At 46.2% G+C, this 24,574-nt stretch overlaps 1 protein-coding gene across 4 annotated transcripts in view; it reads right to left on the bottom strand.

Annotated features, from left to right (window-relative positions):
- CEMIP2 (cell migration inducing hyaluronidase 2) overlaps nt 1-24,574 on the bottom strand; it is a 98,416-nt gene that overhangs the window by 60,027 nt on the left and 13,815 nt on the right. The window contains exons 1-2 of one of the 4 annotated variants that reach the window (XM_059411868.1): nt 23,132-24,516; nt 3,206-3,548 (exon numbers count right to left, since the gene is read on the bottom strand). In XM_059411868.1, the coding sequence (XP_059267851.1) occupies nt 3,206-3,536 (331 nt within the window). In that variant the 5' untranslated portion in view covers nt 3,537-3,548; nt 23,132-24,516. Of the gene's footprint in view, nt 1-3,205; nt 3,549-21,779; nt 21,802-22,037; nt 22,347-23,131; nt 24,517-24,574 lie in introns of those variants that run through there. The other 3 variants (XM_059411867.1, XM_059411870.1, XM_059411869.1) reach the window with 3 other exon arrangements.

Raw genomic sequence — 24,574 nt, 5'->3', positions numbered from 1 at the left:
TCAAAAAAAGAAAAAAAAAAAAAAAAAAGAAGAGGAGCATGAAGGTGAGAGATGCAAGTGCCCCTCGCTACCCAAGTTCATTGGTTGCTCAGTTAGAAGGGCAAGGTGGGTGCCGCCCATATTTAAATTCAGCTAAGGTAAGGACACGCAGGGTGTGCTTGGGAATCGTAAGAAGGTGGAAGGTACATGTTGGGAAATCAGAGGAGGAAAAGTGGAGAGGCTGAGTGCAACACAAAGATATTAATTTTTCTGTAAAGGAAATTCTGACTCCTCATTTTGAATTACATAAGCATTAATGCAAACATCTCATTTCTAAGCACTCCTGGTGCCCTTTGCTTGTGCTTTCTCTGAGGGGACAGTAACCTCTGCAGTAACAATCCGCCTCCCTGGGGAAGTCCTTGGCAATTATCTCATCGAATTTTTCCCAAAGCAGTTTCATAATCACCGATATTTAATTCAGGTAAGTCAATGATCATCACTATTAGAAGAGAAATAATCCTTAATGTTTCTTTCCACTGAAGAAATAAGAAATCTCTTGAATGTGTTCTGACTTAACACTAAGGATTACTTACACTTCTCTTCAACCTCCCTCCCTCCCCAAAAACATGGAGCTGGAACTCTCCGTGATGTTACATCACAAGCAAATGTGGCCCCATGTAACAAGCTCTCTATACCCAGCTACTGAGAAGGAAATCCAGTATTCTGACATGTAGAGCCTACCAAATGGTTATATAATTTCTCTTGGTTTTTGTTTTATTGTTGTTGTTTTGTGTGTTTTTTGTGTTTTTTAATTTTTTTTAAGATTTTATTTATTTATTTGACAGACACAGATCACAAGTATGCAGAGAGACAGGCAGAGAGAGAGGGGGAAGCAGGCTCCCCAAGGAACAGAGAGCCCGATTCGGGGCTCGATCCCAGGACCCTGGGATCATGACCTGAGCCGAAGGCAGAGGCTTAACCCACTGAGCCACCCAGGCGACCCTTTGTTGTTTTTTAAAGAGGAAGAGAGACAATCTTAAGCAAGCTCCATGCCCAGTACAGAGCCCCATGCAGGGCTCGATCTCACAACTCTGAGATCATGATCTGAGCAGAAATCAAGAGTTAAGACGCTTAATTGACTGAGCCGCCCGGGTGCCCCAATTCCTCTTGCTTTTAATTTTTTCCTAGGAGAGTGTGCTTCCTTAGGAAACATTACCAAAAACTCCAGTCTACTGCCTTCCTGTAAAGCACACTTAGTGAGAAAACACACAGTCTGCAGAGAGCACCGTCAAATAGCTCCAGAGCCCCCACCTTCCCGGCTGCCCACTGTTGAGCTGAGGGTTCATTATCAAGATTATATAACAGCAATAACCACAGCGAGGCTGACCCTCAACCATGTCAGCACACCACATATTTCCACCGAAGTTCTACATGTATACAGCCCAAATGTGAAACTAAAGAACGTTGACTCAAAGAAACCACATCAGTGAATCACTGTCTTAGATAGGAAAAAGAAAACATCAGTTAAAGGCACAGATTTCAGCTCTGATCTCCCCCCCCCCCCCCCCCCCCCCCCCCCGCCACCCGATCTGGCATCTCTTTACTGCAGATGACTTGGGAAGAACGAATCAACAGCAGTGAACTTGGTTATTTTGCTGGAGAAAAGGGAAGAGAAAAATCAATGCCAGGAGCCAACAGAAAGCAATGGGACAAAATTATCCTGTGCTCTACTGGCCTGGTCAACAAAGACGTTGGTACGAACATCTCTCTCTCTTCAGGTCTATTCCCTTAGAAGCATGGACACAAGTCACTTTATAGACTTTAAAGTCTATAAAACCCCAAAAGCACCCATGGAAACTAGACAAAATAGTATTTGTAAGTCTTACAAATGATAACTTGCTTCTCAGATGTTATATCCATTTAAGAAGGCATCTAATTTGACAAAAATCTATTGTACAGAGTAAAAGACTAAAAATGCAGACAAAAATGATGCCCAGTCCAAGGTGTTATGGTCTGCCTCTCCTTCGACAGCCCTGAGCCCTCTGATTTTCAGACCGGTGGATGGGACTCTATCCTGATACCCTAGCCATGATGTCGTATTGAGGCTGACTGACAATGAATTTCTTCAAAACCATTCGAACTATTCCTATATTACCAACTTGCAAAGCAAAAGCCATTTAAGAAATGAAAACCTGCCTACATGATATTTAACTATGAAGTAATAAGTGACTTTTAGATAAATGTATGAGATGTAACAAATGTAACAAATAATAGATATAATAGATGTAACAAAATGTAACAGATGTAATAAATGTAACAAATACAAATGTAACAGATAAATGTATCTTTCCTTCAAAGATATAAATTGTTTCCTCAAAATACTTGAAGCTTCTCTTTTAGAACTGTTCCCCAGCTGATTTCAAGCAACGGAAGAGATATCTTAGCACTTTCCCTCATTAAAAAAACAAAAAAAAATCGGGCACCTGGGTGGCTCAGTCAGTTAAGGGTCTGCCTTCTGCTGAGGTCATGACTCCAGATCCTGGGATCCAGTCCTGCATCAGGCTCCCCGGTTAGTGGAGAGTCTGCTTCTCCCTCTCCCTCTGCCCTTTTCCCCTACTCACACTCATGTTCTTTCCCTCTCAAATAATCTATAAAAATAAATAAATAAAAATTTTAAAATATCAAATGTAGCTTTGTCACCACATTTAGTAATTTTTTTACTGTATTTTAAAAAAACTTTTATTTTAAGTAGGCTCCACACCCAACATGGGGCTCGAACTCACAACCAGGACATAAGAGTCACACACACTATGGACTGAGCCAGGTGCCCCTATATTCAGTCATTTTTATCGCTAAAATTCCAAGCAGTCAGAAAATCATACCTACCACAAAGGATGAAATTGCGCTCCTGCAAGAATTCACTAAAGACTCTTAAAATGAACATTTTACAAAAAAAAAATGCTCGAAGAACGTCTTGAGCCCTGGGACAAAGCAGCAAAATGGAAAGGAAGAGCAATCCTTCAACTGTATCATTTCCAATGGATTCCTTTAACAATTGCTTTAATAAGTTATGTCTCCGTTTCTCTATATATGAATTAGCCAGAGCCAAGTCAAGATAACGCGAGTTTTTTTTAATTCTATCCTCCCATTTTCCTCCCCCGTTCTTCTCCTAGAACACGTGCTCTGTACACGTGCGTGCCCACGACGTGCATACGTGCACCCTTACCATCTGGAGCGTATTTCGAGGAGATCCCTAGAATGACCGCAAGTGCAACAAAAAATGAGAAACTAGTGATAGCAAAGCAAATGAAAGTATTTTTGTGCCTCTTCTGCTTTCGGCTTTCTCTCTGGGCTTGCTGCTCTTCGGTGGAGAAAGCAAAGGTGGCCCGGGCTTCCTGTCTGATGGAGGTCAGTTTGGCTGAAGCTTGGCTCTTTGGAGGAGGAGGGGGCCGCAGGGGCACAACCTTCCCTGGAACGTAGCCAGACGAGCGATGGCTGCTTCCATTCTGCGGTTGCAGGAAAGCAGGGGAGTGTCCCCTGGAATCAGTGGCATGCATGATACACTGTCGCTGCGAAAAGAAAAAAAAAAAAATTAAGGTCCAGACAGGTGAGAGTTGTAATGGCTTTCTTTTTTTAAGATTTAATTATTTGAGGGGCGCCTCGGTGGCTCAGTGGGTTAAGCCTCTGCCTTCAGCTCCTGATCCCAGTGTCCTGGGATTGAGCCCCGCCTCCGGCTCTCTGCTCAGTAGGGAGCCTGCTCCCCCCTGCCCCGCCTCTCTGCTTACTTGTGATCTCTGTCAAATAAATAAATAGATCTTAAAAAAAAAAAAAGATTTATTTATTTGAGAGAGTGTGTGCAATCGAGCGGGGGGAGGGAGAGGGAGAGACTCCTCAGGCAGAGCCTGCTGAGTGCAGAGCCTGAAAGGAGTCTCGATCCCAGGACTCTGAGATCATGACCTGAGCCAAGACCAAGAGTTGGCAGCTCAATGGACCAACACCCCCCAGGCACCCCAGTAATGGCTTTATTAAGTGTTTTTTATGATGATCAAATCACGTCACATAAAACTCATCACTTCAACCATTGTAAAGTGTGCAGTCTGGTGGCCTTTAGTTCCTTCAGTTTTGCACAACCGTCCCCACCAACCATCTCCAGGACGTTTCCACCAGCCCCAAGAGAAGTCCTCATGATACAAGAATTCCCCGCCCCTCCCTTCCCCCCAGCGCCTGGTAACCACTTCAACGACTCTTTGAAAATACCAGGTCAGCTCACACACCGGATAGAACCAGGAACTGTCCTCTAATGTCACTGCTTCTTGCCCCTGGCTGCACGTCGGAGTCATCCACTAACATCACTGCCCCGTGCTGTACCCCAAACAACAAAGTCAGGACCCAAGCACCCCCATCTTTTTCATGCCCCCAAAGGGATCTGAATGAGCACCTTGGTTGACAGCCACTCTCCTAAGGTGACCGTTCTCAGTGCTCATCGTGCCTATGAGTCCCCAGTGCTATTTGATAAAAATGTCGATTCCTGGGCTCTCCACCCCAGGGACTGCGGCTCAGCTGGTACCAGAAGGGCCGTGGATTTTATATCTTAAACATAAACCTGGTGAGACACGGAAGCAAGAGGTCAAACTTCTAGAGTACCAGGACTCTAAGCTCCTCACACTGAAGTTAAAGTCCACACATGCTAGAAAGATCACACGTTTGCCCCAACATGTTCCCACAGACAAGCTTTCCCGTTTGGGTGTTCGATATCCCCACTAGGTTTATCTTTCGGTGAAGCAACTTAAGCAATTCTACCTGCGTTATCCCTTAGCCACAGACTAGGAATTCATTTAGTCAGGACACCGAAAGTCTACATTCTCTGGTTTAAAAAAGAGGCAACATGGGGCGCCTGGGTGGCTCAGTGGGTTAAAGCCTCTGTCTTCGGCTCAGGTCATGATCCCAGGGTCCTGGGCTCAAGCCCCACATCAGCTTAGCAGAGAGCCTGCTTCCTCGTCTCTCTGCCTGCCTCTCTGCCTACTTGTAATCTCTATCTGTCAAATAAATAAATAAAATCTTTAAAAAAAAAGAGGCAACAGGCCCAAAATGTGCTAAGGCCACATCACCACAACAAGACTTGACACCCAACCTAACGGCGGTTTCAGGCTCCCTCAGGAATGTAACCTTCGACCAGTCTGGAATTACCTGGTCGGCCCTAGTAAGATCATCAGCCTGACAGACCCCTGCCTTCCCCCAAAGGAAGATGACTGCACCTGAAACAACCCACTCTTCACTAGAAACTTCTTTTTCTGCCTCCTCTGCCTTCCATTGTTGACAGCTCTTTGGAGCCCCTTTCTTTCTGCTAACATGAGATGCTGCTTGATTCCCGAATCATTAAGTAAAGCCAATTAGGTCTTCCAACTCACGCAACTGAATACTGTTTTTAAGAATTTCTTTGAGTCCTCACATTTTGTTTAAAAGCACGGGCATTCAGGGACACCTGGGTGGCTCAGTCGGTTAGGTCATCTGCCTTCGGCTTGGGTCATGTTCTCAGGGCCCTAGGATCAAGTCCCACATTGGGATCCCTGCTGGGCAGGAACCTGCTTCTCTCTCTCCCTCTGCCTGCTGCTCCCCTGGCTTATGCTCTCCTGCTCTCTGTCAAATGAATAAAATCCTTAAATATATATATATATATATATATATATATATATATATATATAAATAATAGGCTTTCAAATATTATGGTTAGAATAAATTTTTTTTAAATCTAACTCACAGTCCTGACTGCCAGGCACTGTTTTAAACCTCTCACATATATTACTCATCTAACACCTTTAACATGACAAATCTCAGTAGCTCCCATGGTCTCCATCATACACATGAGAAAAGCGGAGGCCTAGAATTGTTCATTAGCTAGTATAGGAGAAAACCAGGACTCAAACCCAGGGTGCTAGAGTTCAGGCTCTTAACCTTATACTAATGTGTCTTTCAAAACAACCAAGAGGCAATAATGTCAAAGAAATCAGTTTTCTGATTTGCAAGGGTGTAGCTAGAATGAGCTGAGTCTGAAAGAGCATATTAATATTTTCAAGAATTCTTCATGCAGGTGGCTCAGTGGGTTAAAGCTTCTGCCTTCGGCTCAGGTCATAATCCCAGCATCCTGGGCTCTCTGCTCGGCGGGAAGCCTGCTTCCTCCTCTCTCTCTCTCTGCCTGCCTCTCTGCCTACTTGTGGTCTCTGTCTGTCAAATAAATAAATAAAATCTTTTTTTTTTAAGTATATAAAAAAAAGAATTCTTCAGGCAGAAGTTCACTACCAATGAGTCTAAGAGAAGCTGACACACAAAACAAGGTCAGTCCTTTTTATTCTTTAGAGTAAGCACTTGGAAGTTTCTGAATGAAAGAGGAAGTTTTGAATGCAACGCTATTCTGTTACTTTGCAAAGCCAAAGAAAGAATGCAAGGAAGCAAGAAATGCTATGCTTCTATCATGTCATTCTTGCAAGGACCATGGCTAAACATGTCCCATGGCTTTGGAAACACGATGTTCAACCTATTCCGTTACTTCCCTTCGTAGTAACTAGAGAATCACAGTGTCACCTGATTTCATTCAGTACCTCGTAATTAATCCCCTCATCTTCTGCCAAAACAATGGATAAGATCCCAGTCACAAGGGTACCCCCAAATTGCTCTAAACTACAGCAAATCCATGAAACACAAAATGTGGTCATTAGAAAAGCCATCAATAAGCCTTCCCAGGACCCAAACGACCTGGAAATTAATGAGGACAGAAAGGGAATCTAATCAGGAATTGATGCCGATTTTACACGGGGCAAAGAACATTCTCAGAGTCAGTGTGTCTGTCAAAACACTTGGTGAGTGGAGTTTGATTTCTGAACAGAAGTAATTATTTAGATGAAGCTTAAGCTTCGTGACAAAGGAAGAGAACACGATTCAAGGTACCATTGAAGAAACTGCCGCATGTGCCAAACAACAGAAAGAAATCATGGAGACATCCTCCTGGACCAAATGAGAGAGTGTAACAAAGACCCCTTTATGATCCCCTATTAACAAAGAAAGGACTAAACTAGATACTCTTGAGTGCCAGGCTCACCAGGGTGGGAGGGAATCATGACGATAATCTGCTCTGAAAGGGAGTGGGAAGCTTTTGTTCGAAGCTGCAATCATCTGATACTTCATTGTTTCCGGGTGAGAAAGGTTGTTATTCCTTACCAGGCTGGAGGGCTCTTTTGTGGGAGATGATGTGTCTCCAGATGTACCCACAATATAATCACAGGCAGTAAGAGGCTAAATGAAGCCACCAACCCACTGGGAATAATTTGGGTCTTCACATTCACAAAACGATATCCTAACATGGAAAACTCAGATGGTGTTGGCCATAAATTAAATTTATCAATAAAGGAAAAATATTTGTGGCTGTGTTCTCCCCATAACTCTTTTGTAAACCTCAGTATATTTTTTTAAATTTTTATCATTTTTTAAGTAAACTCTGCACCCAGCATGAGGCTTGAACTCATGACCCCCCCTCCCCGAGACCAAGAGTTGCTTGCTCTACCAACTGAGCCAGCCAGGTGCCCCAAAACTAAATATATTTATGTTCATATATTTTGAGCCCATAAGCTTCACTCTACTGGAAAACATGTAAATGCATAAGCAACAAATACAATCATTCTTTTCCTAAGAAGTAAACACACTGTTGAGACCATCTTAAAATTACAACCAGGGACATCTGGTTGGCTCAGATGTCCAGGGACATCAGTTGACTCAGACCCCTGACCTCGGGGTCATGAGTTCAAGCCCCATGTTGGGGGTAGAGATTACTTAAATAAATAAATAAGCATTTAAAACATTACAACTAAAAAAATCACTTTATGCAAACTGCTCTTTCCATTTATCATCATTTTTAAAGATACAAGATACAAATATACTGCTTTAGAATTTCACTTGACATTTACGAGTTTACTTTAGGAGGAGTATTATGAATCAATTACCTAAAAATATAGTGATTGCTAGTTAAAGATTCAAGTTATTTGTGGGAAGAATTGACATTTCGCTCATTCAGTCAGCAACTGTGAGCTCTCGAGGTCACTAAAGAACTGTGGTAAGCACTATGGGGGATAGACAAAAGATGTGCAGCATCCCTAAAACGTACAATTCCTAGGTTCAATTTTTCTTTTCCTCAATTCAATTTGAATCACTTCCTTGAAGGCAGAGGGGCACTGACCAAGGCAGTTGACCCCTGAACTGGGGAGCGGATCCCCGCCTCCCCTCAACAAGCAGTCAGTCATAAATCCATGTATAACTTTTGACTCTCCAAAAACTTAACTAATAACAGCTTATTGTTGGCCAGAAGCCTTACGGAGGACATAAACGTTGATGACCGCACATTCTGTATGTCGTATGTACCGTATACTGTATTCTTACAATAAAGGAAGCTAGAGAACAGAAAATGCTATTTAAAAAACCACAGGAAGAGAATATTCATGTCCAGCACCGGATTAGTGTGAGTTTGGGGTTCCAAGAACAAAGAGGCACTTAACAGAAGAAGGCATGAAGAGTTCCCTCCAGCTTTCAAGACTTTGAGGGGAGTCTGAGCTGTCATTTTAAACTTTTTATGACAGACCAGTGTTTTTACTCAATACACTAATAATCTGTTCATATTACATGTCATTTTTAAGAGGGCCATCTTCCTAGTGTAAAGAACACAGTACTCTATGGAAGGAACATGTTAGCATTTTATGATGTATTTGAAGAGCAAGTACAGACTGAGTTAAATCCCTAAACACAGACAGAGAATTCAAAATGGGGGGGGAGGGGGCGCAACTCATTGGCTTTGAGTTTGGAAATGCACTCCATGAAGATTTCAAAGCGTTAACTTCTGGCATTCCAAAGAATTACCTCATATTTCTTTACCGGATGGTAAAAAGTGGCAGCCCGAACGGCTTAGTAATAATTAATTAACTAAAAAGTAAAATCATTAAGTAAATAAATAAACAAATATCATTTGTCATATTTCATGCTATCATATACATAAATAAATACCATGCCATTAGAGATCTTCACAGGGAATTTAGGCAAAGATTTAAAGGACGTAATACAGGAAACGACTAAGAATATGAAACCAGGGACGCCTGGGTGGCTCAGTTGGTTAAGCAGCTGCCTTCGGCTCAGGTCATGATCCCAGCGTCCTGGGATCGAGTCCCACATCGGGCTCCTTTCTCCGCAGGGAGCCTGCTTCTCCCTCTGCCTCTGCCTGCCACTCTGTCTGCCTGTGCTCACTCTTGCTCGCTCTCTCTCTCTGACAAATAAATAAATAAAACTTTTAAAAAAATAAAAATAAAAATTAAAAAAAAGAATATGAAACCATATCAACTTGAAAGATATCAATGCAAATGCTGGAAAAGGGTAAACATTCAAAACCTACTACTTTTGTCAAAAAAAACTCACAAAAGAACACTTTAAAACTTGCTATTATTTTAAATAAAATTCTTCTGTTGGATAGAAAAGAGCATCACGCCTCAAACAGTAACTCAAGGTGGGAGGGGTCTGCGCATTGTTAAGGGCACTCAATTACAAGAAGTAATCACAGAAAATAATTTCTTTTCCTTAGGAATTTCAATAATGATAAAGGAGCTCAGGTTGGTGAGTTTCTTGGCCTATAAAAAAGAGCATGATTTTAAGAAAACAGATATGGAGCGCCTGGGCGGCTCAGTGGGTTAAAGTCTGTGCCTTCAGCTCAGGTCATGATCTCAGGGTCCTGGGATCGAGCCCTGCATCGGGCTCTCTGCTTAGCGGGGAGCCTGCTTCCTCCTCTCTCTGTGCCTGCCTCTCTGCCTACTTGTGACCTCTGTCAAACAAATAAAATAAAATCCTTAAAGAAAGAGTGGAGAACAATTTAAAAAAATAAAAAGAAAGAAAACAGATACATTCTCATTTAAAGTCATCAAACACCACGCTATGCTCTCCAGGAGGCCCTGTCATCTCAGCATTCTACAGGTTCCCTGGCTGTTCTTCCCTGCACTCTGCCTAGAACTCTTATTGGGGGGCTCCTGTCCTGGCTCGCTCAGTGCACAGAGCCTGTAACTCTTGACTTAAAGTTTAAGCCCCACGTTGAGTATAGAGATTACTAACAACAACAACAACAAAATTTAAATAAAACTCTAGTTGATCATCTTGCTTTCTGCCTCATGTTTGTTAACGTGTGGACTTGTCTACCCGTCCCCTGTGGCTGACTTAAGTTTCTTGAGAACAGGCACTAGTCTCACTTATCTTAGTATTCGCACCTTCCACCCAGTAGGTCCTCACAAGGCGCTTGCTGAACTTAGATCACACTCTACCTCTACAGTCCACACACACACACACACACACACGCACACGCACACACAGACACGAATGTCCCACTCAATCTTTCCTCAACATACTTGAGGTTCTGGGAAATTTTGTCTCATCGATCTGGATCCGTGGCCTTGATTTGGGAAAAACTGAGAACATCTACTACTTCAAGCAAGAAAGCCAAAGCATTAATTTTTACAAAATGCAACCCTAGTGTGCAATCTAGCTGGTGACTAAAGGTATTATTACCAACAGCAAATAGGAATTCTAAAGATAAAGAGCGGCAAACTAGACAAGCTCAGCCTTTCATAATATTTTGTAATCCTGGTAGCACAACAGGAGGAAATGCAGCAAGTGCTCCATTCCAGTTTGCACTGTTACTCTGAAAGCCAGAAAGTGCTATGAGCTGGGTACTGGGGCTGGCTCAGCCAGTAGAGCATTTGACTCCTGATCAGCAGGTTGTGAGTTCGAGCCCCACAGTGGGCACAGAGCTTACTTTGAAAACAGTCCTGTGATCAAAGGGAAAGTCTTCTCAATACAGACACAGCAATATTTCAAAGCCAGTAAGTGCTCTTTAAAGGGCTGAGTTTTCACATCTTTCTATTGCCACAAACCACCTACTATCCCTGCTTATTTATTCACACAGTGGATGAGGACACTTGCCCTGGAAGCTGTATATTCAGACCCCCAAAATCACTCAGCATCTCCAACCCAGTGCAGAGGGGATCTCATATGTCATGCGTATCGACCCCATCACATGGAACACCTAATGAAAATGCTCTGCGTTTGATTCGTTTAAGGTCTTTGAAATCCCACCTACACTTGTTATGAGAACTTAGTTTTGAATGGAAAATTCAGGCTGTAGTTAGAGGAGCAGTCAAGAAGCTGGTCTGATCTCAGGCTGACTCTTCTTTGATCAAGCACATAATTTTTGAAAGGTCAGTTCTGCCAAGTTACAGTCGAGTTTGGGAACAAATGGCCAAAATCTTGCTGAGGAAACTTGATTAAGATCTTGGTAGGTCATAAATGTAGTGATGCAAAGGGGCACGTGCACCCAAATATTTACAGCAGCAATGTCCACAATAGCCAAACTATGGAAAGAACCTAGACGTCCATCCACAGATGAATGGATAAAAAAGAGGTGGTGTATATATACAATGGAATACTATGCAGCCATCAAAAGGAATCAAATCTTGCCATTTGCAGCAACGTGGATGGAACTAGAGGGTATTAAGCTGAGTGAAATAAGTCAATCAGAGAAAGACAACCATCATATGATCTCCCTGACATGAGGAATTTGAGTGGCAGCATGGGGGGTTTGGGGGATAAGAAAAGAATAAATGAAACAAGATGGGATCGGGAGGGAGACAAACCATAAGTGACTCTTAATCTCACAAAACAAACTGAAGGTTGCCGGGGGGAAGGGGGTAGGAGAAGGTGGTGGGGTTATGGACATTGGGGAGGGTATGTGCTATAGTGAGTGCTGTGAAGTATGTAAGCCTGATGATTCACAGACTGTACCCCTGGGCCTAATAATACATAATTTTTTTAAAAAAAGATTTGGTAGGTCTTTATCACACACCCACTGGTATGCTCTTGGTCACAATAAAAAGTTAACACATGCCAAGAACAAGAGGTGTTCATGAATTACCTTGAAAACAAATGATAGATATTTATAATTATTAGTAATTATAACCTAATTAAAATTTTAACCAGCTCTTAATGGCCTTGAACCTACCAATTAATGTTTCCAACTTCCAATATCCCATTTCTTAGGAAAAAGACAACATCAAGGAATCAGGTTTAGGGTGTTTCTTTCATTTTGTTGTAGATTCAGACTCTGTCTATAGTTGATAAACAATGACCTCAACACATTAATCATATAAAGCTGTTCTGTAAGAAATAAGCTTAGCAAAACTGACTTTAAGGCGCTTTAGTTTCTCAAAATGTGAAATAAATACTTAAGTGTGAGCAATATTTTCGTGAAAATTATATATTTAAGTACATATTATAAAGATTTTTCAAAAACAATGGTTGAAAAGTTTCTGGGGGACATCCTTCTATACAAAGCTTAGAGGAATATATTTGGATGCATATCCTATTCCCAGAGCATACAGGATAAAATACATTTTTTTTAAAAGATTTTATTTATTTGACAGAGATCACAAGTAGTCAGAGAGACAGGTGGGTGGGGGGAGCAGGCTCCTTGCTGAGCAGAGAGCCCAACGCGGGGTTCGATCTCAGGACCCTGACATCACGACCTGAGCCGAAGGCAGAGGCTTTACTCACTGAGCCACCCAGGCACCCCTAAAATACATTTCAACATAAATGCTAGGTCTGTACTTAGAGCTATTTGGGAGAAAACAGACAGATGGTGGAGGAAAGTTCAGTTCAGTTTCACTCAGAGATCAGCTTGGTTTGTCCAAGCATACCCCAAAGACTCCAGCACCCTGAGACCTCCAAACACAACAGCGCTCTCAGACGAGACATATTCTCCACCACGACGTTGCACAGGCAGGCCTTTGTCTTTTCTTTCGAGTCTCCAAACCAAGATGAGTCACTATCACCTGCAATTGCCTGTCATGTTCCCAAGAAATAAGACACTTGGCATGGTTAGTTTATGTACTTCACTCTGGTTTACTTTTACTAAGCTGATCATGCCCAGGGCAATATTCAGAGGCACAGGGGAAACACCAATCCTGTGTTAAGAACCTCTCCCTGGGGGCACCTGGGTGGCTCAGTTGGTTAAGCATCTGCCTTCGACTCAGGTCATGATCCTGGAGCCCTGGGCTCGAGAGTCCTGCAAGGGGACCGAGGGGTGCGGGGTGGATTGTCTGGGCTCAGCAGGGAGTCTGCGTCTTGTGCCCACGCTCTCTCTGTCTCTCAAATGGAAACAAAAACAAAAACTTCTCCCTATGCAGGGAAAAAATAAGGGGCTGAGAAATCTTCATTTTTACCCCTACCTTCTTTTTCCACCTGGTCAATTTAGACACATATGATGCATGACACTTCCCAAAGCTGAGCTACTATTATGTAAAAAAAACACCAGTACCCCCAGACTTCTAGCCCAGCACCAGGCATCACTATTCACACCACCCCCTCCCCTCAAGAGGAAACCACACTCCCAGTACATACTAACTCTGTTAAAATATAATACAGAGAAATGACAAGGGATTTTTCAAACCTATCATCTCCTAAAAAGACTAAATTGACTAAAAATTATTTTTTGTCACTAAGCATTTGAGTCAGAATAAGTATTAGTGAAAGCCAGAAGACATTTGTTTTTTCCTCCTTAGAAATTTGCTTTTTGTTAAGCTCTCCTATGAAGCTCGGTGCCAGAAAGCCATTGTTAGGAAGTAACAAATCCCTGGAAAACAAAAATTAACTAAAAATACTAAGAGTCAGATTATGTTGCAAACAACGAAGCAACAAATGCCGGGTTTATGGGTCTGCCGTGAAGGAATTCAGATTAGCAAACCGCCTACAATTTCACTCAAGTGGATATATCCCTGAAAATTATGTCGGAATCTCCTGTTAAATATGGATCCCTCGGAACAAAGAGTCTTTATTTATAATATCTAATGCCCAAAGCAAACCAAGTGAACTCTTTCCCATCTTAAAGTTAGATAGGCAACCTTTGAGAAATATTTTTGGTTCCTCCTTATAGTCTTCTCACGTAAGCAAGGCACCGGAGGCAGATGTCTGACTTTCCCGACACCACGGATCCTCATTAATCCTGTCTTTTTCAAATCTGTTAAGCATCTCCATGAAAAGCAGTGCTTGACCCCAAAGCCAAGATGGCTGACAGAGCAAAGGCTAAAGAACATTACCATGGGCAACAAAAGGGAAGCAAAAGAAAAAAGGAAACAGACCCACAGGCCAACGGTGGCAGGGGAGAACGGCTGACAATGAAGAATGTCTAACATTCCTTACCCGAAGTTAAACTGAAAAAGCCAAGGGGGTAGGCCCCTGGGTGGAAGGAAAGAACTATGGATAAACCCAACTGAAGGCAGAACAACCTCCAACTTGGGAGCCTGGAGAAAGGAGAGGCTGCGTCATTTTACCTACCAGTCCTCTGCTCTTCCCTCCTGTTCCCTTTTCCTGGGTATTATTCCTCAGGTTCCTTTTTCTCCTTAATTCTTTCCACTGAGAAGCTGCCCTCTCTTCTCCCCTCTCTTCTAACGCTGCTTCCACCCTCCCCCACAGCTTGGGCGGACACAGGCTCCCAACCTGCTGACAGTGACGGATGGCTGCCACAGAGGCACACAATGGCAGACCCAGGCGTGTCATCAGCCTTGCAGCTGGCCTTGGAAAGAAAGAACCAGAGCCAACGTCTGACCTGGGGGAGGCTGATTTAATTAAGGTTACGGCAAAGGGCAGAGCCGCCTGCGGGCTGCATTCTCCGCCGAGCGCCAGGGACAAAGCCCGAAAATACTTCTCAAGAAGAAAGAGCCAAGAAAGTTATGTTGGTTAAAATGTCGAAAAGTAGGAAAAAAGAAAAGGCAACGGAGATTTGTTTGATAAAGAAGCAGAGATGCACCAAGAGTCCACGATCTCCGGATAGAGACATCAAAACGCAATGACAGTAGAAAGCGGGTGACGAGGATGGATGTTCGGGCATGACTTTCAAGATAGGAAATACTCCAGATGAATAATGAGATGCCCAGATTGAAGAGATCTGGGGCCACACGATCCAGCATCAAGGCAGAGTTTCTATTAATGGCAGGGCCAGGATTACAGTCCAAATGCACTGCTTCTTTTACCTACAGCACAGAGCCTATTTTTTTTTTTTTTAATTTATTTAACAGACAGAGATCACAGGCAGGCGGAGAGGCAGGCAGAGAGAGAGGGGGAAGCAAGCTCCCTGCTCAGCAGAGAGCCCAAGGTGGGGCTCGATCCCAGGACCCTGGGACCATGACCCGAGCCGAAGGCAGAGGCTTAACCCACTGAGCCATCCAGGCGCCCCCAGAGCCTATTTTTAATACAATGTTCACCCCTGAAAGTAAAGGTTTGCACAAAAGGGAACGCATTTAGGCTTGAACATCTCTTATGGGACAAGGACTCTGCTAGATGATGGGGACCCAACGGTGCACAATCTCTACCTTCAAGGAGCTCAGAGCTCAGTGCTCGGGAGAAGGAGAGGGGTGAGGAGAGGTCCCAAGGAAACAAGTACCATGCATGTCCAGGCAAAGACACTGGGCTGGTGGGCTGAAGAGGTGATCGCCTGAGTTTATTAGATCTCTATAAATGCAAAAGAGTTCATTTTTAAAAGCCCTGGCAAGCTGACTTACCCAAATGCAAGCCACCAGGCCACTACTAATAGCTTCCTTTGCATGTATAAACCAAAATCTCCCACGGAACTCAGCCACTAACATGACAACATGTTGTCCAATGATGACCAATATGGGAGGAAACAACAGAAGTCTCTTGTATTTTCTGGAAGGCTGCAGATGCGTCCCTGGCCAAAATAAAAACGGTCACAGTGCCTGACCTCCGGGGGCGTCTGAAAGCTAGGCTTAGGGAAGGGACCCTATTACACCTCCTCCAGGCTCCAAGTTCATCACAAGTCAACAGTGCCTGAGAGTCAGCAGGGAAGACCAACGAATCAGCAAGAACTCAGCACTACTCAGCACTAGACGGTGCTTGGAATTTGCAGAGCTGGGCAGGGGCAGATTCCAGGCAGCGGCCGTGGGACAGGCAAACAGGGGCTTTGTGATGACCTCAAGGGCCTGAAGCACGAACAGGGAACAAGAAGAAATACCTGAAGGTTAGCGCCAAGCTCAGACCACATGGTAACCCGGCGGCAGGGGTGGGGGTGGAGGTGGGGGGTTATCCCGGAGCTGACCATACACTGTGAGGCGCGACCATATGGAGAGGACAGGCACAAGCACTTGGGAAAGCAGCTATTAACATTCATCAAAAGACATCATTAACCGTGCTGAGAAGACGATTCATCTCCCCTTTGGCTTTTTCCACTCTATCTCCATACCCAGCCCACTCGCTACCAAACTGCTAGCTTCTCCATATTACCAGCACCTCGCTTCTATCTGAGCATGTCCTAGGGTGACTGGCGAGGGGCTGTCATCAAGTACCCCTTGCACAACTAAAGATGTGGCATTAAGCAACGAGAATTTTCGAGATCCTCATCTGAAGTGGATTTTATAGAGGTGGCATTGGTCCTAGTAAAAACCCAATCTGGTTTTTTTACCACAATAAAAAAAGACGACTCGGGGCACCTGGGTGGCTCAGTGGGTTAAGCCTCTGCCTTCGGCTCAGGTCATGATCCCGGGGTCCTGGGATCGAGCCCCACGTCGGGCTCTCTGCTCTGCAGGGAGCCTGCTTCCTCCTCTCTCTCTGCCTTCCTCTCTGCCTACTTGTGATCTCTGTCAGATAAATAAAGAAAAAATCTTTAAAAAAAAAAAAAAAAGACGACTCATTTTTCTCATTTCTTTCTGAAACAGGAATCAGGCAATTGTCCTTGTGCTCAACTTAATCTTTCCGCTCCCTAAAATATTAATAATTAATTTTCCAACCTCATTGTATGCAAAAAAAAAAAAAACCACCTTTTTATTCTTCAAGGAAGTGAGTCACCATCCGCGAGGACCATGGTGAGAACAGGAGATGGGTGGTGTCCAAGTACGAGGCAATAATTAGGTAGGAGCCCCCAAATCAGTAACAAATTCACTTTGGAGAGCATTCGTCATTAGATACGACCCAAGACATCTGGCTTGTGGTGGATATTCCTATGTTTTAAGATACTTAATCTCAAACTCAGAGTCAATGAGACTATTCAGTGGCTCAACCTGGATAGTCTGAAATTGCAATCCTTTCAGGCAACAATGTTGCAATCACACTCCTATGCGGTCTTAACACCATTTTAAAAATTATATGAAAGCTAAGACTGCTATGAGCCTTCTCAGGCAAACTTTTCAAAATATAAAGTCTCCAGGGGCACCTGGGTGGCTCAGTGGGTTAAAGCCTCTGCCTTCGGCGCAGGTCATGATCCCAGAGTCCTGGGATCAAGCCCCACATTGGGCTCTTTGCTCAGCGGGGAGCCTGCTTCCCTCTCTCCCTCTGCCCATCTCTCCGCCTACTCATGATCTCTGTCAAATAAATAAATAAAATCTTTAAAAAAAATAAAAATAAAGTCTCCAAATGCTGTCAATTTTTTACTTATTGTCCAAACTAAGATGAAACCCTGATAACATAAATATCAAAGGTTGAGCACATGTGACCACATAACGAAAATAAATGTCACATTACAACTCTGGCCACAAGGTTAGACTACTAATTACAATTTCAAGGCAGATTTGCCTAATCGATCAAAGGACGGATTCCATGGGAGATAGCAATTCTGTGTTTTAAGTCATAGACAGAGTCCCGGTCTATGCCATTTTTTTTAAAAGAGGCATTTTTTAATAAAGACCCTATGTTTCATTCATCTTGGTACTGCTCACAGCCCAGAGCCTTGCACATCTTAGGAATGCAATAAAATATTTGCTGAACATAGTTCCTGACAACCAACATTAATGGCTTCCCAAAGCAAGCACAGGGGAAACAAAAGACCATGCCAACATATTTCTAATACACTTACATCCTATGAATCACAACACAAATCTGAATGTTTCCAGGAACTTGTTTTTCAAAAAAAAATGTGCACTTCTATAATATTTTACATTCGTGTGCTATTTATGAAAAATGCAAGTAAAGCTAACATTATTTTTACACTTAGTTCCCTATTTGCCAGAAATTTCTTACAAGAAGTATCACCCCACTTTGTGTACATCTTATCATGTATAAATCCTACGAAATGAAAAAAAGGTGGAGTGTATGCTTTAAACTTGGGTGCAAGGAGTTTCTAAGCCCAAATGCAAATTATTTCCCCATTAAAACACTAAAACAACTAAATTGCTAACAAAACCAAACAGATACAAATTAGATTGTATTAGTGGGGGGAAAATGCTGACTGGAAATGAGGACAAAGGGGTTCTTGTCCCTGCTCAGCCATTAATTTACTATATGACCTTACCTAATTAGTTAGCCTCTCTGGGTCTCAACTTCCTCATTTTAATATTGTTTAAAGCCTTTTCAAACTACATGCTAAGATTCAACATGTCCTGAAAACTGATGGACATGCGTACTGCGCCCCCCTCCCCGCCTCCCAAATCACACTGAACGTGATAGTTTTAAATATGTGACTAGGATTTCTATCAAAGTCAACTTATTAAAATGTGAGATGAGCTTAAGACCATTTCACATGGAGAATAAGGCAACTAGATTAAAACAAACAGTGCTTCTAGATTCAAGTTTCACCCAGATAGCAACTGTTCTTCCTGGGGGAACAGCCCTTTCTTTTCATAGCACCCTTGAAAATTCCATCTCTTTACAAATGGAGAAATCGAGTCAGGGTCATTGTCAGGGTCTCAAAAATGCAGATGCATGGCTTTTCCTTCCTTTTCCCCTTTCCACATTCACCTTGTTACAGGAGAGGAAAGCTGAAGGGCTAGATTGGCTTGGGACTCGGGGAAGAATGTGGCAGTTACGCTACAGACCCAGACAAGCCCCTCTCAATCGAGGCACTGTAGGAGCCAGCGCATCCTTGTAATTACTGCTCACACCCCAAACGCAATGAAAAGATTTCCTGTGGCCGAGATGGGAAGATGCCTGGACACGCTGAGGAATGCTCTGCGGCAATAACCACCACAACCATCTGAAAAACTGCACTCAAGCTGAGATTCACAACACTCCGGAAAGCGGAAAGCGTCAAGAAATCAGAACTTGGTCACGGAGACCGTTTAGACTCGGTTATGATCTGAAGCGAAAAAGCTCTCAAAAGAACATGTTTTGAAAGTACCGTTTGATACCCAAGTATTTTTTTTAACTTTTTTTTTAAAGATTTTATTTATTTGACAGAGACAGAGATCACAAGTAAGCAGAGATACAGGCAGAGAGAGAGGGGGAAGCGGGCTCCCTGCTGAGCAGAGAGCCCGATGTGGAGCTCGATCCCAGGACCCTGGGACCGTGACCTGAGCCGAAGGCAGAGGCTTTAACCCACTGAGCCACCCAGGCGCCCCTAGAACTTGATAAAGTATTCTTAAACGAATTTTACAGGTGAACCAACAACATGGGAAGAAATGGGGGAATTGTCCAGCAGCAAACATCAGAGCCTCATTTTAAACTCCATTCTGACTTCAAATACTCCAAACTTTATGTTTCAAAATGGTACCGCTGACCCCAGTGTTCAGTCCCTACTATTTTTGTGTGATTTCAAAAATTTTATTTCTCACGAAATTGCTTTCTCCCCCCCCACCCCGCACTCCCAATCTGGTCCTCCTCCGGAGGATTCTTAAAGCACTCTATGTACAATGCTCCAAACACTCACACACACTTACTGCGCCTTCTCTAATTGCTCATTTCCTTTTCTCCCAGCCTAGGCTCATTCCTTTCAACAGCAAGAGACCATCTCCTCTTTCCTTACAGACAGAAGCCACCACACAGATGATCTTGGCTCCCTGTGACTTCCAAGCTTGACCCACTCCAACCAGCTCCGTCTCCCTACAGACAAGAACACGGTGTGGGCATTCAGACTGCTTCCCAAGCGCCCAACACACAACAGGTGAACAAAAACTGTTAGTTTAATGCACGGGGGGTGGGGGTGGCTGGATGATCCAAGACTTGTATTTTATAGAATTTTATAAAGTACACCTTTACATCCAGTATCCCATAGGAGTCTAAAACTGTACTTAATAATATCTTCTCAATGATCTCCTTCTGCACTGTGGCTCAGCATATCATTCTGAAATTCAGAACCCGGGCCCAGAGGCGCGGAGCTGGTAAGTAGCAGCCTGTCAACTCTACTCTCTAGACTGTCTTCCCACCGTTCCCAAGGTAGCCTGGGAACAGGCAAGATTAGGTTCATTAGAACACGAAGGAGGTATTGTCCCATTCAGGTTTCCTGTTGTGAAATCGGAGACTTCTGGAAATCTGCAGGTTGCCGGTTAGATCAACAAAGGAGCTTGGACTCCAACAAATTCGCTGGGACCACGAAAACCTGAAAAAGCACAGGGGAAGAGTGTACTATCTGACCTCCGTGCCCACACATGCCTCAGCCTCGTCCGCAGGCCGTTAAAGCAGAACAGGTAAGTGAGGACCCAAAATTCACTTCTAACCTTACTGTTGTAAGCCAAAGCACACACACATCCATCAGATGAAACAGCATCAGGTGGAATGAAATGAAAGCCAGAAGCAGATATCCAGCTCCATCTGCATCCACTCAGACCCTGGAGTGCAGGTATGCAGAAAGAGAAGGAGTGACTTTCAGGTAAAGGACACAACACCAGAAGGTTCTACCCAGTGTCTGCTAAGCACAAGTACTTTGTTCTGCTTTGCCCAGAAATGCAAACCCAAAAGAGCCCTTTGAATAGCTCATCAAAGGCACACAACCAGAGCGTGATGCCCAGACCAATTTTGAAAACAGCAAGCTTCCTTCAAGGGTCAAACAAAGATTAAGAGCTCCTTTTTGCCCACCAAAGAACCCTAAGGCTAACCACTTGAAACGCATTCCTAACACGGAGCCACTTCCAACAGGTATGTCTGGCTGCCCTGAGGGCTGAGGCCTCCCTCAGCTCAGGTGAAATCTCCCTCCATCCCAGTGCCTCTAAATTCTCATTTTGTCCCTGTAAGGGCTCCAGAAAGCAACATCCGCCTACCCTCAACACACGCACTTATGCCACAAGGCATCACATTGTCACACTGAAACCAGGAGAGTGGACACAAGCCAGTGAGTGGCTCCCGTGTGGAATGCAAGTTCTTAAAATTATTAAGCACTCCATCCTTAACCCGACTGTTGATGAAAGGAGATGTATATCAAAGTCTGTTTTCCTAACCTTAGCCAGAGAATTTAAGTGAGCGGTTTCCGCTCCCCAGCGAGGTCTGGTGATAAGCCTCAGCAGAGAGCAACATCGGGACCTTGCTCTGATTGCAAAGGATGTAGCAACTGGCATTAACCACTGAACTCTGGGATCCTCGCGGCGCCGGACCCCCCTCCTTTGCCAAGACCTCCCAACTCTGCAGAGTAAAGCTGGGAGTGGGGTCCAGTGCCAAGGCTACCCCAGCTGTAAAGAAAGCTGCGAGTGATTTTAAAGCCCCCCTCGTTACTTTTACTAACACAAAGCGGGTAAGGGCTGAAGGGTTGCTTCACCAACCCAGTGGAACAGTAGAGAGACAAAGGTCACCCCCAAACGCGCCCGCGCGCGCACCGAAGCCCAGACTGTGCAGCGCACGTTCCACCAACCTTCCACTGTGGTCGCTTCCTGTGGGGTTTATCCCCCCCACCCCAACCCTCTCCGGAAAGTTTGAGGCTGTTCACACCGACTTTCAAAGGTCCATTGTTCCCTTCCCCGTAAACGCAATGAAAAGAGAGACGGAGAGAAAGAAACCGAGGCGCCGTTCCCCAGACCCTTTCTTACGGAGAGGATTTACTCCGGGGGAGCCCGGGGTCTCCGGACCCAGCCAGGAGAGAGACCGGGAACCGCGGAGTGCGGGGGGAGGGCGGGAGGGGGCTTCGGGGGGCGGGAGGAGGTTTTCCGTCTCAGCAGAAACGCCTCAATGCCAGAGCGCCGGCAGCCGGGAGCTGGGACCGTGCTCGGGGCCGCGGGCGGCGACCTCGCAGTGGCCCCGGCGGGCAGCGGGGGAGGCGGGGCGGGGGGAACCCCTCCGCGGCTTACCTTCCCCTCCCCCACTTAGCGTCGGCTACTTCAGGTGCCTACACCGCGGTCCAAAGAGACGGAGCCGAGCTCCCAGCGTCCCGGTGTCCGGATCTTCTCTCCATGGCCAGAGAGCCCCTGGAGCCCCGCGCCCGCCGCCGCCGCCGCCTCCGCTTTTCTGCAACTGGCAGCCGCAGCCTCTGCCCGGAGGTGCAACGCTCTCCTCCCGGGAATGACGCGCACTTCCCTCCGCCTCCGCCTCCTCCTCCTCCAGCCCCGAGCCTCGGGGGCAGGGGCCTCGGCTCGCTCGCTCCCGGAGCCGCCGCTCGGCTTTCTCCGCTCCTTCCCCCCCGGGAGGAAGAGAGCCTCGGCCCCGGCGGCGCGCGCCCCAGCGTCCCCGCAGCGATGGGAGGCGGCGGCCGCGCGGGGCAGAGCGGGGTCCCGGGAGTCGCTCTTGTCCCTGGTCGGCCGGCGCCGCGGCTCGCGAGGGTCGCGCTCAGCCTCCGCCGGCCAGACAAGCGGCCCGGCTCTGCAGGGCCGAGGGCTGCCGATTGGGCCGGCGGGCGGGCGGGCGGACGAGACGGAGGAGGCGGGGGGAGAGGAGGAGCCTGCGGCCGGAGGGGGCGGTGACCACGCCGGGCTCCTCCCGCCGCCCGGCTCCGCGGGAGCTCCGGACCCGGGCGCTCGGCGCCTCCCGCTGCGGCCACCGAGAACCGCGCCCCCCGCTGCGGCTGCAAACTCCCACCGCGCGGGTCTGAACCTGAGCCGGGGCCCCCAGCACCTCGCGGCCGAGTCGGACAATGAGCCCCCATCAGCCCCGGCTGAACCTGACAATGAGCCCCATCACCCCTCCGGTGGAGCCTGCTCCCCCGCGGATCCTGTCCTGGCTGAGCCTGACACTGCGCCCCCCTCGCTCCACGGCGGAACTGGACACTGCACCCCTACCGCCTCCCGGGTGAGCCCGACTGCGCCCCAACACCCCGCCGCTGAGCTGGACACTGCGCCTTCATCGCTCCCGCCTGAGCCAGACTCCGAGCCGCATCATCCCCAAAGGGACTTCCATAATTCCCGAAAATGCTCTGTGCGTCGGGCCAGCGCACCACGGCCGCCCCCACCTGGCCGACCGCGGGCGCTGGGTTCTTAGCCCTCTCCGCGGAACGAGCCCGCTCTCCGACCCGGGACAGCTCCTCCGGCGGCGCAGAGCGGCCCCGGCCCCCGGCTCCCCAGCCAGAATAAATAGAACTACGCTTCCCCACGCCCCCTGCCCGCGTCACTCTGGAGTGGCCGCCGCTGGCAGGAGGGGCGCGGAGCGAGCCCGCCCACCCCAGCGCCTCCCGACCTCTCTACCGACTCCCGCACCCGGGCTGGAGCAGCCCAGCCGCCCCCACCCCGCCCCTTGCTGGAGCGGCTCTCACCCTGATAGGGGCTTGGCTCCCGCCGACGGCGCGGCCGGGGCCGGATCAGTCAGACCCGCGAGGTCCCCATCTAGGGACAGCCGCAGGTCTGCCAAATCCAGGCAGTCGTCATCCTCTGTTTAATTCGGGATTGGAAATTGTCCCGAAAGGGAACTCTTTCAGTAAATACTGTACAGACAGGAGTGTTCATTTTTCAGGGCTGCTCTTCCTCCCTCCCCGCCCCCCACACCCTTTTAATAAAACCTTAGTCATGTAACCATGACACACCCAGCAGGCGGGAAAGGGAATTCCCTACTTCCACGAGTTTGGTACAGTTTGTAGAAATCAAAAGGTTGCCGGATCTTGGCTGATGATAAGACTGCCCTGGGGAACTTTGAAAAATTCGGATTCCCAAAGTTCACACGACCTAATGACTCACAGAGGCCTGGAATGTGTAAGTTTGAGAACCAGATGGAGCACCATCCTCAACCTAATTAAAACCTTGGAAAGTTGCCTCCACTATAGCAACATGGTCCGGTGCTCAGACCTTAATGAAACTACCAAACTTTGGGAGCCACTGTCCCTCTGGGAGAGGGAGGAAGTTTCTTGAAATAAGGCAGATGCAGATGGGGGGAGGGGTGCTCAGGGGTGAAGCATCTTCTGCCTTCCTCTGGACTCACGATCTCAGGTTCCTGTGATCCAGCCCCGTAGGGGGCTCCCCACTCAGTGGGGAGTCTGCTTCCCCCTCTTCCTCTGCCCCTCCTATCTGCTCCTTCTCTCTCTCAAATAAAATCTTCAAAAAAAAAAAAAAAAATAAGCAGATGGTTTTGAATGACAAACTAGAAGGGACAAAGGACTTCTTTAGTGGCCAAAGATGATATGTTTAGGATAGGAAATGTGTCCCCCAGTGTGGTAAACTGTGGTAAGCAAAGAGTTCAGATCCTAATCACTAGAACCCGGAAGTGTTTCTTTATATGGAAACAGGGTCTTTGCAGGTGGGATTACCTTAGAGATCGGGAGTTGGGGAGATGATCCGGGGTTATCAGAGTGGACCTTGAGTGCGATCACAGGTCACCTTAGAAAAGGGAGGTGAGAAGATGATTGGAGCGCGCCGGCAGATGCAGCCTGGGTAAAGGAGCGTCAGCAGCCCCAGAAGCTGGAAGC

The sequence above is a fragment of the Mustela nigripes genome, chromosome 9 (assembly GCF_022355385.1).
Source record: "Mustela nigripes isolate SB6536 chromosome 9, MUSNIG.SB6536, whole genome shotgun sequence".
NCBI lineage: Eukaryota > Metazoa > Chordata > Mammalia > Carnivora > Mustelidae > Mustela > Mustela nigripes.
This window is presented reverse-complemented; position numbering and strand designations above follow the sequence as displayed.